The sequence below is a fragment of the Sceloporus occidentalis genome, unplaced genomic scaffold (assembly GCF_023333645.1).
Source record: "Sceloporus occidentalis isolate IW3139 unplaced genomic scaffold, rSceOcc1.0.p SCAF_31, whole genome shotgun sequence".
NCBI lineage: Eukaryota > Metazoa > Chordata > Lepidosauria > Squamata > Phrynosomatidae > Sceloporus > Sceloporus occidentalis.
In genome coordinates this window covers 2,580,836-2,595,041 of record NW_028317011.1, presented here as the reverse complement: position 1 = coordinate 2,595,041, position 14,206 = coordinate 2,580,836, and the positions used below count along the sequence as shown (strand labels likewise).

At 37.9% G+C, this 14,206-nt stretch overlaps 1 protein-coding gene across 1 annotated transcript in view; it reads right to left on the bottom strand.

Annotated features, from left to right (window-relative positions):
* Positions 1–14,206, bottom strand: part of LOC149298729 (staphylococcal nuclease domain-containing protein 1) — a 356,956-nt gene that overhangs the window by 34,826 nt on the left and 307,924 nt on the right. Inside the window, exon 17 of the mRNA XM_089487066.1 lies at positions 9,281–9,469. Coding sequence (XP_089343192.1) covers positions 9,281–9,469 — 189 coding nt within the window. The remainder of the gene's footprint in view (positions 1–9,280; positions 9,470–14,206) is intronic.

Sequence of the window (14,206 nt, the reverse complement as noted above, 5' to 3'; positions counted from 1 at the left end):
AATGTGTTTATGAAAAAATAATCCTGCACACCACAAAACAACTGTGGCCATTCTGCACACATTTTCAATTGATTTGATCATTTCTTTGAATAGCTATACAGAAATAATGAATGCACCACATTATAAAGCAATGCTGAATGTCTAAAACTCAATAACGACCACAACACAATATAATTATCATGATGATTACTGATGCACCAGTAATGAACACACTATGTTGTAGATGGATTCCTAGTATTAAGGCACAGATGACCAGACTACGTCGTCTAATAAGCTGAAGGACACACCATGTCAAATATGCCAACTTATACATTGATGAAGAGTATGGAAGTGGACGAAATCAATGATCAGAGGTGCTTTAACTAATGTAAAAACTTTATATATTAGGGGAGGGTAAGTTAAAGCATGAGATGAATAGAGATCAAGGAACAAATTGCTATGATAATGAAAGCTGTAAAAATACGAGGCACTAATTAAAGAGACTGTTTAATGTGCCATACAACCCCACCAATGAAGAAGGCCTATTTTAAGTACTTTGTGAGCTGAGAGGCAACATTAAGATGCCCAGTGGTCTGGTTTTCGCACAACTTTTGGCAGCCTGAAGCAGCCAATCAGTGACAGGAAAGCACTGAAATCAATGGCAATGCTTTGTCCGTTGCAGGTGGCGAATATACCACGCTGCACAATGTCAATGCATTTAAAATGCAACAAGAATATTAAAAGGCTACTCCATGGTATAATTCTTGTTGTGTCTTAAAATAGCTTTTTTTTGTTATTAATCCTGTGTTTTTGCTTGTTAAACTGCACTTTACTTATGTTCATAAACAGCCATTGAAAGCTATGGTGTACTGTCATTGTTTAAACCAAACCCCAATCATCATTCACTCAAAACGTTACAACTTGGCGTCTCTAAGTAGGTTATCATCAAGATGAGTTCTGATTTCTGACAGATTGCTTTACATTGTGTCACTCAACTATATTGCAATAAATATTTATGACCATTCCTGCACGGTAAGCGAGTTATGATAAATTAATGACAATTACATTATTATTATTAATAGCGTCTACAATTGCATTGTAAAACATCTGATTTAACAGGCTGAGACGGACTACAAATCCATCTAGAGAGCATGAGGTTACAATGATCAATCTAAAATTAGCAAGTGTATATGAATAGTATCAACCCATTCCAAAAGGGTGTATAAAACCAGGTGGCATTATGGTTGAAATATTTACACACAAATGTCAGCCTGTCCCAAATTTTTAATTATTCTAGTGCCATCCTACCTTTCATGAAAGTTGTACAAACATCTGCCTTTAGGGGATCATAATGAAGTTTAGTGATATTTGGTTCTGGTTCATGGTTGGTCCTAATGCCAACACTACTTTCCATATGTATCTATAATATAAAGCATATCTTGATGACCTCCAGGCAGATACTCTATGTGGAAAACATGGGGACACACTAAGAGGTTTCTTTGATGGCTTTAGACAAACACATTATTCAAGAAAAATAGATAAACTAAGCTTAAATTAAAAATAAATACTATTGTGTTTTGAACTGCACAATAGTTTCAGTGTAAAGTAATTAGAGGCTTCATCCCTCTTTGAAACGGAGTGTAATTATTCACTCACTTATCCTGAGGTCGACTTACTTTCCTGCCGCCTCTTCAGAATCTGCCAGAGCATATCATTATCGTAGAAAAGAAAAAAGGATAAAATGAAACAATTGTGTCAAGTGGTCCACACTACCAGTAAAGCAAGCTATTGGTTCAAAGACACTTTGCTTTAGTAAATATATGCCGCAGAGCATATCAGCCCTTTCCTAAACAGGCAGACATAAAATGTATTCCCTTCTATAGGCACATAGATTGAATTTATTGTTAAAGAAGTCATGATATGTGGTGCTGTATCCTTTAGTCTGCAAAGGAAAAATAACCCTTTTAGAATGAACACAATTACCAGTACTTGCCGCAATATCATGCAGAGAATACACATTTTTAAGTGTTTTGTTTTTCACTTTTCCACCGACTATTTAAGATTTACAGTTCTATATGTGAATAGTATGGACCTACATTTTGGGAAGGATCCTCCAGCAACCTTCACAATACATCTTCATAAATCCCTGTCTGGACAGGGAAATTGCAGTTGAAGTGTGCAACCCCCGAGGTGGTGAAGCAGTTTAAGTTAATTAATATAAGGGGAATTTAAATAATGATTCGAGGCCCCTTGGGGGGGGGGGATCAGGAGAGTTTGTAGGGGAAGCGATCATAAAATAAGCATGAATTACAGCCTTGAGGATGGCTTTGTACGCATAACACACTTCCCTTTCTCAAAGTATTATCATAAGGAGTGGGTAGAAAGGACACTGAGAATTGATAAGACGTATGGTAATGCCACCAGTCTGCCCCTTGTCACGAGATGTGGGAGATATCAACCTGCATCAATAGCACCTGTCAGGCATAATTGCTGATCAAAGTGGCATTAATGAAACTAGCAGAAGTGTTTTTTTTTTTCTTCTTACAGAACCACCTTAACTGACTTTACAAGGTTAATAAAATTTTTCAAAGCCCCCCCCCAATAAAAAAATACAACCCCTTTGCATGCATTTATTAAGGATCAGGACGGCTTTGAAGTTCATTTAACCAAACGGATTAATGCATTTGGTTCTCATATTCTTCAACAATGAGCACAATAATTCAGAACAGCAAATCAGTATTCAAAACCCAGTACTAACACCCTCAGGACCACTACAGCCATAAAACTGTTCCAATTTAGCTGACAACGTATTTTAATGTCCTGTAAATATTAATCCCAGGGGCAATGATTGCTTTTCTCCCTGCCCCTCTTGCTTATTGGCCGAAATGGAAAAACCTCACTTAGTTATTATAGCTGAATTGCCTGGATTCCCCAAGTATAGATGCAGGGCATTTGCACTCTGTTCCAACAGTAATTGGCATCTTGGGCATGCATCCCTGATTCATTCGATAAATTATCAGGAGGTCGTAGGTACCAGAAAGCTGTTCTACCTTTAAAAGGTAATTGTCTTCATATTCTATACGTGCAATTATAAATATTAGCGAAAATCAAACTCATTCAATTGCAATGTGTAAGGCACTTCCTCTTCAATAGCTTGTTGGTGATTTAATAAAGGAGCTATCGCTTACATTTATTTCAATTGCACAGATCTGTGCAGTAATTAGAGCTGACTGACAAACATGCATTTTGCCGCTCAAATGTTCTTTCTATGTAACGTTTGTTGTCTCCAAGCTGACCATTCAAATATATATTTATGATGAAGCACAACTTTAGTCCTTTATGTACTAAAATGTTTAAATTGTGCATCTCACCTATATTAATGTTTCGCGAACAATGGCTATATAAAAAAACAAAAAAAACTACACTGAGTTTAGGGTCCAATGTAGAGTATCCATGTAGAATTTACATTCCAATAAATACTTTCATATGAAGGCAATTGGCTTTCTTCTTGGCATATACCATAAACATTCTAAATTCCACGAATCTACAGGCCAGGCCTATGCATCAGAATGTGTGACCGGATTGTAATTTGCTTGAGGAGCTGAGAAATTATTAGACTCTGTAGATAATGCTCAGCTGCATTATCGTATATCACAGTTATTATCTAGAACTGAATTAGTGTGTGCCTACTTAGTAGATATTTATGAAGGCACTTTGATATAATGCAGGGCTGGTGTATGCCCAGTCAATTCACAAGTACAATAACTTTTCAGAGTAATCCTGTGTGCTCAATACGGCGTGAAAAATAAAGAGGAGAGAACGCTATTAGGGTTGGTTTTAGGAACTGTGATTGTTGGTTAAGAAGAAACTTTAGTAGTTCTGACAACTTTGCTTCCTTACACATGTAAAACAGTCATATTTCGACAAAGCCATCATGTTCATTACTGGGCTGGTAATGTCTTATCCCTTCTGTTTCCCTGATGCATTCTTCAATGTTTCTGACCAAATACTTCTGTTATGGTATATGCGCTCGCATTATGGTTTCTTACTACTGCTCTCGGTGTCTGTCCTATTCATATGTGCAGAAACTGCTGTCATAGATTTCAATGGGAACAATAGCAGCAATAACTGGGAATATACAATTCCCTTGGAAACTGCATCATTTTTATTTATTTTATGTATTTAGTTCATGGGAGCTTTTTCAAATCTTATTGCATTAATGTTTGGTACAACTTTACCTTCAATATTTTTTAACCAACAACATTATGAAGGGATTTCAACTTTAGGATTATGTTTTAACTATACCACAGTTTATGTAACATACAAGCTTTTTTACATAAAAGTTCAGAAAAAAAATCACTCCACTACTTATCAATTAAAAAAAATATGAATGTCACCTCTGGCATTAGTAGGGTTAAACGATCAGAAGCAAGTTGAACCTGAACTTTGGAAAAGAGAAATGCCAGTCTGTGCACAGTCTGCGTTAAGGTACCCACAGACAGCTGGTAGGTTCCACCCGGATGCCTTGCAAAGGGAATGAGCAGCTGAGACAGAGCTCAATCTCACCACCTCCGTCTGATGTATTAATCAGAGAGCTGGAAAGTACATTGGATTGTGTACATGCAGCTGAATGCAGAGTCAGCAGAGGAATACTGCTGAAACGAACTAAATTCTAAGCCCTCGACTGCAGAGCAAAAAAAAGACTGGCCTCCCTGATGTAGCAATGTGCACTCCTCTATAAAAGTTGGCTGCTGCGTTCTGTAAATCAAGGCAGTGAAAGTGTTAATTTTGGAAGACTGGCACATTAATGGCAGCACACACCCGTATTCTAAAAATGGTTTTAGTGTCAACTGAAATGTTCCAAATATAACAGTGGAGCAAGGAGCTAATAAAAGGGGACACACACACTCGCCTATACATTCTGTGTGCATTCTACCTTGGCAAGATATTTACTTGAAGTCTCCTCTACAGCATCCCCAAACATGGCTCTGTAGACACATGGATAGTCTGCATTAATAGGATCTGGGCTTACCAAAGACTGCACGTAACAGTAGGAAAAAAATAGATGCTCTGCTTTCAACCATAACCAGACAAGAGGATTAGCCAATATCATACTTTCCCCAAACTGTATCCCAGACACTCATGGAGAGGTAGAGCCTTGGGGTGTCCTCAGGTTGCAGCCATGGGCATGGTCTTACAACAGATAAACTGTTTAGTAGATTGAGAAGGAGAGATAAGGAAGAAAAAGAATGAAAGGGAGGAGAAGAAAGCCTAAAAAGAAAAGAAACGTGACAGAGGAGAAAGTTTAGCAAACCTTCATAGGACAGATGTAAAGCTGGTGCATGGGCATTAACTTTATTCTTGGAGTGGATGTGTCAAATTGGGACAAGTGGAAACACTATGTGAGCTAATCATTTGTTGTTCAACCTACCCAACTAAAGAGGTGAAAAACAGGGGCCTACCCAGCTGGAGATTGCACATTTATATAGATCCCACATCTCCCCTTTAGAAGCTGAGTCAGACCTGTTCATCGTAACTTGTAAATGTGTGTTCTTTCAAACTAGAGAGCAAGCTAGTAATTCTAGGGACTGTTAACCAATTTCATACAGCAAAATGCATAGTGATGGGGATATTTGAGAAAACTATTTTCAAGCAGCTAGCCAAGTGTTTCCCAACACATTTAGATTTAGAAAAAAGGTTTCATTTTGTTCACATCACATGTTTAGAACCTATTTCGCTAACACACCATCTTCCAAAAGCCATTAATAAAGTTGCCCATCTAACAGTAGTCAAAGAACACAGTTCTGCGACATACCAGATCAATGGCAGCCAATAATAGCACCCCCACATGTTAGGCTACTATATAAGCAGATGAAACATTTGCCTATGTATGTCTGCATATCTTTCCCTTATGAAAGTCAAAGCCAGCTCTTAGTGAAACAAAACTAACACTTTATGTATGTATGTATGTATGTATGTATGTATGTGTGGAAGACATGTAACCCGCAGCATCAAATACTGACATGTTAAAGTGGTATATGTCAAAATAATGCTGCCCTGTTCACTGTCCTAAATAATCAGAGCTCCATTCCTCTCCAAAGCCTCTCTCTGCCTTTCATTACAGATAATGCCAGGCTCAATTTAAAGAGCGAGCTAAAATATATAAATAAAAACATCTTGTGTGAATGCAGTGTGCAGGTTTAATGGCTCAGACCAAAGGCTTCTATCAGAAAGCAGCAATCTTTCAAAATATGCTTAATGCTGGAGAAAAAATAAATACGGTAGGTTAGAAGCCAGGAACTACTCCCGAAACTGGGAGGTTTGGGTGAATATGTAATATTACTTTTTTGACTGATTTTTAGCTGCATTTCTTGTCCTTCGAAAAGAAATATCACTTGTCCCAAAATGTAATTTTACAGTCCAGTAGACAAATACATAGACACACAAAAAAATCGTAGAAGGGGAATAGTTCTACCATCATACAAGGTTCCTGCGAAAATACTACTACTCAGTGACAAGCAAAACAGTCACAATCTATAGATAGTATACACACTATAGATCATATCTCTTAAAAAGATAAATATATATATATATAAGGATGTGCAAGAGATCCATTTTACATACGTACACACTATCGGTCCCTTACAAGAAAACAGTATTTTCAGTGAATCCCTAATTCCCAATTTACTTGACAGCATTTTTACAGCCTTGCCTCAATGATAATCCTCGCTGTCTGACAAGTTTTCCATTGCAATAAATTGTAGGCGCGAGATGCCTATTTACACATTCTGTTTTTACTATAAATGCAATTAAAAAGACCAGTGCCCCGATAGCCAAGCAGTGCTACCCCAGTGCAGAAATCACTAGAGCTTCTGGGCGCAGGTATCAGCGAAGCCTGTACTGCATTTCGTCAGAGGATGCCGCAGTGTGTGGGTGTTATTTATTTACCGAGTATTCCCTTTAGCTCGAGAAGATCTTTAAATACTATTATCTCCATTACTGCTTGGCATTTACAAAGTGGTGGCCCAGGGTTTGATACAGAAGCCTCCATGTAGTCTGTGTCACTGCACGCTGGGCCCCGCAGCTTCCACTAATTATAGATTTGTTAAACAGACAATGTCGTCTCTGTTTGATTTCTCTTGTTTTATTCCCAGAGCCTCTGATCTACAACATTCACCTTGCAAATGCTGTATAATAACACAATGGCAGTGGATCTATCTTAACCCCTTAATGTCAATGGGTTGTCCTTAAACCCATTAAAAACAATGCATGGTCAGCACGTACATGTACAGGCTATGTCATGAAGGGGTTAAACCGTATCATTTATTTACCACTGCATTAGATAAATAGTGCAATTGCTTAACACACACATACTTCGTACTTGTATTTAACACATACACACATATATAGTATATATTACAAATTATTATAGCATGCCCTGCTAACAGAAGTAAATAAATCTGCTACTTTTCTAAAGTTTTTTTTCTTCTCAATTCCCTTTGCCTGTTTTTGCTTCTAGGTCGTGTCGTAAGAGTAAAATGCTGATTTGCAGAGTTTAAAAATAAAATAAAAATCACAGGCAGAATAATGCATGAGGCTTGTAGCGGGAGCGAGGGGCCACGGGGTGTTGGAAGAAGGCATGCAATCGGCTCCAGGGCACTGAAGATTTGAACATTTGGCAGGCAGCTAAGTAATGAGCGCACACACCTGTGCTCTGCACTCTCTACAGATTCTTTACTTACCCGCACGCTACAGATATGTAAGCTCTACATGCCACACTATAAAATGACCTGTTCATTCTGGCTGCAAATCCTATGCAATTTAAATGCTCAGGATGACTCAACCAAAAATCGGAGATGTGACGTGCATTTCTGCCTGCGGTGTCTGCATTTTTCTATTAAACGAGGTGGGAAGAAGATGGCCAATGTGGAACACGGTGATCAGAATAGGAGACGGAACATAGAAACTCATGGGGGGGGGTTAGAATGTATTTTTTAATACAATGTATTCTTTCTTCATTCATCCTATTTGATACAATACTAAAAATGTTTTCCCTATAGCAAAGCATGCTGTTTCTACAAGAAACAGTATGGTTTGGGTCAAGGCAGCTTACTGTGCACCGGCACCCCTGGGTACCCAGCAGACAAGCAGCAGATGTCAATGCCATTGCCCAGTTAAACAGAGCCAGAGGGAGAGATGCAGTGGATACATGTAGATGTACACTTACCTGATGTCAGGAGCCAACTTCTGGTTGAAAAACTGAAAATAGTTTCTCACGGAAACGCTTAAAAACCAGCAACCACTGAACTGTACATCATAAGAGCCATAACTGATCACTGCATAGAACACCGTTTTAAGTCAATGTAAACTCTAGCAGATTAAATTCTGTTTTTATGGTATTACTTGGCTGAAAGTTGTGATGTTTAATCTGGCTGCTATGTGAGGACTTTACTTTTATATACAGTAATACTTTATTAATCTTATCTAAAAAAATACAGCTTTTGCGTCCCTTAGTCCTAACTTAAAACATGTAAAGTGCCATCGTCTGTTTGCAAAGAATTTCATAAAAAAATACAATGTCAGCATCTGCTGACGCTCCCAAGTGTATTTGTTTTAAACAGGTTTAGACCTCTAAGCAGGCTTTTATTTCAAAAGGGATTTTATGCAGTAGAAGAGCAGCTTGACTGATATTAGAATCTGACTGGGTTTCTACTCTGCTGGCAAAATGAGAGCAATGGGAGAAAATTGCCCAAGTAGATACACAGTCTAATACAGAGAAACACAATTTGTCAGACAGAACACTCTAGTATGCCCATTATATATATACAAAATCAGCCTTGGGTTTCTCTTCCAGGATATTCCTCTCTCGTGTATGTTTTAATTCGCTTATATTAAAAAAATTTCTGCTGGAAGGTTATATTACATATAACCCTCAAGTTGTAGATTATGATCTCTTGTTCTAATATTTATCGTCAGTGCAACACAGTCTTATACTTTGAACATACCAGTGGCAAATTATCTCCTCTGACCACATTACCTATCCACCCCCCCCCCCAAAAAAAATGCAGGCTTGTCTGTGTACTTTTCTCTCGTGTGGGCAGTCCCAAATGGCAACTGAAAAGGGCCAGTTAATGAAAGACGGCCTATTGTTTAATTTATAGGATCTTTATTTAAAGTATCCTCTTAAGTTCATCCAGGCAAGAAGTCACGGGTTGAATTAGAATGTGGAATCAACATCCTTACTAAGCTGAGTGTCTATCCCAACTGCTATCTATAGAAGTTGCAGTTATCTTTTTCTTACCTTTTCTTTTCTCTGCTTAGGACCTTCTTCTGCAGACAGAAGGGTCTTGTAATAGTTGCTGCGCTCTGCAGTAAAATGAACCTTGGACAGTGCGTGCTCCACCAAGGCTACAGACATGTTGACGCCATCCACGTGAAGCCATCCAATGAAGTTCCCAGCCTTGTCCATGGCTTCCACTTCTACCTCCACCTGAAAGAGGATACATCTAATTAATACATTTTATCCAGCTATTCAACAATAACTCATACTAAAGACAAGCATGCTCATGATAAATTACATAATTGATAAAAATTATTTACATCTAAAAAAAATGTAGTATTCAATTCGGTAAACTTTCAGGTTCCAAAAGGATATAAGTACATTTCAATAATCTGGAATCAAATAAACTAGGAAAGAAAACTCATGTAAATGTAAAAGCAAATGTTCTTGCTGGAGTTTAGTTGGTTTTACTAGATTGAACAATTGTTTTTCATCTGCAGTGAAACTGTTCATTGGTGGACCAACTCACACAACACCCTTGACCACCACATGTCAGAGAGGTCTAGTATGAAGAAAATCACTGGGCGGAAATTTCTTGCATATCATTGGACTTGTAGATACTGGCTTAAAAGCCCCCTCTAATTTATTGCATTCTATAAAAACAGGGGACCAGATACGCAGCACCTTCTATTACATATGAGGAGTTGAAATAATGTATGCAAGTCACTGATTTAGACACTTTGAAGTCTCATTACATTTGTCAGTTTTCCTTCCCAGACAAGCAAAAAGTGTCAGAACATCTTAGATCCTAAAAAAGCTGAAAATTTGCAACACAAATATGTTTTAGCATCTATTACAAAAATAGAACGGGAACAAAACACCTCCTAGTAATTTGGCGAGTGAACATGACTCATTTGGAGATGACACCAAATTAGTCTATTCCACAATTGATAACATCCATGCTAAAAAATATATTGTAATATACATCAATAAAGTGAATACTACAACCATCATCCTGGGTTTAATTTAGTATTTTTAATCCAAACTTAACAACCATTGAGTAAACCCAAACTTGCTATATAACAGTGTCACACATGAGACGCTGACCATTAACACATACTGGAAGCACCCACTTGGTGTCAAAAGGAGAAATAGCTGTGTTAATCAGGAAGGATAACAAACCTTCCGGATCCCGTCAGTCACATGACAGCTAAGATCTCATGTGAGATATTGACTACAAGGTAAAGCTGCACCTCGCATACGTGTTCAGATCCCACAAGTAGCCTGGAAATCTACTCATATCTAGCAGGCACAGCTATGTTCCAGGAGCAGAGCCATTCAATACTAGTACATGACATAGCGAGAGCTATTGTCCTTGTCTAAGATACAGTAAGGCAATCAATTGGTATCCTGAAACAAAAGGTCACAATTCACTTTTGCTCCCAGACACAGGATGTAGAGGTAATAAGGTCACAGAGAAGACACAAGCTCGCCTTTATCATTATTGCGTGCAAGTGCAAAATTCATTAACCCATTTTACACGCCATCTTGGTAAAAAACGGAATTGGAAAATATTTTACACAGAACCAAGATGGCTGCTAAAATTAAAAAGATGTTAGATTGCCCATGGCTCCAATGGCTTTGGCTACATTTTAATATTCTGAACCAACATGAGAGAGACCCAAAGATTTTTGGAAATGTGTTGCACATTAAAGATGACTTATTTTAATGTTGCAAACATATTTTGAAGTATCTCTGAATGGAACAGTTACAAAAAGTTAGAAAAAGCAGTAAACTTTTTTTCCATGCAGTGGAAGAGTAAAGTTCAATGGATTTTCCCCAGACTGCTCCCTTCTTTAATTTAGGTAAAAAAAAAATGAAATGGACATTTCACCACCTGAAGTCTACATGTGGGCTAATCTATATACACACACAATTGTATATGTTGTATTCCCCTTGATTGGTATGAAACATTTTTCATATGCCAAGCATAAGATAATTGGTTCAGGGTAGGCAGGAAGAATTTTGTTATACTTACACTCTGTATAAAATAATATAAGTGTGTAGCCCTGCCTAAATCTACTCTCTGGGTTTCTCAGAGAACATTTTCCACATTGTGGAAACCCACACTTTACAGCACATATGCATTCTAATAACTGAATACATGACCTTTGATGCCATTAATAAGCTGGTGGCTCCTACACGCTTAGATTTTTCTGTACTTGTTTATATTTTATTAGTTTACTGTGGTCAGCCCCTTTAACCTGTTGCTGCCATTAGTATAATACTTTGGTTGGATTAAATTGAATTCAATAGTGAGACTAACATGGCTGGTACAGATCTCTCAATTTATATAACGGCATCATATTCTGCAGATAAGTTCAAGCAGATAGTAAATTTATTTATAAAGTAACACGTAACATTCTCACCAGCGAGAAGAGGGCATTGTTCCTATGAAGAAAGGTCTCTGGGCAACTGGGCATGGGGAGGGCAGCAGAAAATATGAACATTATCACCAAGCTGTAACGTATGGCTATGTTCCGTATAAACAGCAGCAACTCACACAACCCTTCTGCCATGTAAAAGATTTCCAAGACACGCAACAGTTACTAGTTCTGGCTGCTCGGTCCTGCTGTGTGTTATGGCTGTTCTTCAAATTCCTACATCTCTGTCCACTAATATATTTTAAGAGATGTCACTGATGCAATTGCCAAGTCATCTTCTTTACATGCAGTATGTTAAATTTCTTAAGGCTAGCAACTCCTACTCCTCCCAATCTCTAGGAACTTTGTGTCCTCTCCCATGGTCACATTGACCATTTCCATGTATTTATAGTACGTTTTTAACAGTGACTCAAATGTTCCCCAAATGTTAGAGTAAAACAGACGTTAGGCTGCTAAAGCCTTGATGGGAGCTATAGTCCTATAATAGACTATTCCTGATTAAAGTCAGCGAGTAGTTGGAAAGAAACAAACCAAGTTTGAAATCAATGTATTGACATTTTAATATACTTGTAATTTGATGTTACAGTTGTAGTGCCTGCTAACAGCTCTTGAAAGAGTAGCTACAGAGTGATACACAAATGCATAGACTAAGACATAGGAAAACATACCAACACGTACCCGTGAAGAGTAACGCTAAGCAGAAACACAATGTTTGAAACTGCAGATCATGGTTACAGATCTATATTAGTGGATTCAGAAATTAACATATGGAAACATCAAGTTGGCCAGCCAACTGCACGTGGAATTACAATTTCAATAGAAAGAGCCAATGCTATTCTTGTAGCCCATATTACAACAGCCATTTACATATCATTCAACTCTACAAACACACCACAGCCATCAGCTTCACTGTCTACATCCAGCTCCATGATCTGCCTCCTGTACCTGACCACAGTAGGTCTTGCAGGACAAAAAACATTGAATCCCATTATCTGCCAGAAGTATCTCAGGAAATAACGCAACTTCTTACCAAGGTTGTTACTCTAGCAAGCATTTGCTTGAGAGTCTTAGAACTGCATGGGTAAGCCATAAGGTATGAAGGGTATCTACTCCCATACAGCAAAACACAGTATTTCTTGCAGATAGAAGCTATACCACTTAGAGCCAAAACAGAGCTTACATATTAAATATTATATATTAAAATGGAACTGGGGAAAGGCGCAGAGACCTTACTGGATCTTCTTACACTAGCTGTGAATCTGCTGTTTCAGTAAATTTTCTTAAAAACCCTTGAAAAAGAGCACTATTTCCTGACACGTCTAAAATGTTCCACTTCCGTGTCTTGCCAAAGCTGAAAAAATTAAATAAATAACTTCAAAACAAATTATGGGCATGCTATAACTATTGCTCCGAGCTGCAGAAAATCGCCAATGTTCAGGGAAGGTGAGGGCGACCTTCAGATACATACTATACACACAAAAGCTTTTAATTTGTTTTATTGTGTATTATGAAATATGAACACACCAGCATGGAGAAACTAATCAGCAAAAGACTGCATTGATTTCCCATTACACACTGGCTAGAGTGCCAACGTCAAAAACCTCTAGGCCAGAATCCACTTTGCATTGTAAGCTCTTGAGTTATAGTCAGGACGTAGCCTTGTCACAATATGGTAGCTAGATATTTAAGCCCTTAAAATCCTGCCATAAGTCTTGATAAAACACTAAATAACTGATGTGTAAAAAATGGTACACGTGATGTAATAAGCAGGGACAATGCATTGGTTAGTATGGTAGTATGCATTTTCGAAACAAAAAAAAGTCTGCTGGCCAGAAGCCAAATCAATCTCATTTTTCTTAAGAAAGGGCCTTTTCATGCAGTCTGCAAGCCTTAACCTGGTGCATGTTCATAGTCTCCCTCTCTCATTATATTATATATATATATATATTCTACATACACACATAATACATATGTTAGAACCTAGTAACCAATTTACAATGTCGTTATCCTTTTGGCACTAGTAGTCAATTAACATTTAGCCCCACTGCCTCTGAATACTACAACTGTACATCAAGAAAAACTCATCATTTCATCTTCTATTCCCGTGTTCCACCCTCAGCGACACAAACCATTTACAAAAAAACCCTCACAAAAAAACACAAAATGTTGCAAAAACAATTCCCCAGCATGCATCGTGAATTGTTTTTATCACATAGGGCCAGCCTTTATCCTTCAAAACAAATCAACACACTCTTAATGGAATTGTTCTGGCTTATTTACCAAATTAATATAAATAGCACAGTTTGTTAGTTTTTTGTTTCTGCTAATTAGGAGATAATTTCCAGGAGGATGAAAAGATGCTCAGATGAGGGCGAGGGAGCTTAGATATTCCAGAGGTTTATTTTTACCACCGTGCAGCATTTGGACGCAGCCAATGGAGGCCAAGAAAAACAAAATCAAAAGTGGACAACTTGGCAGGTAAATGAAAGGATTCGGCGATTCT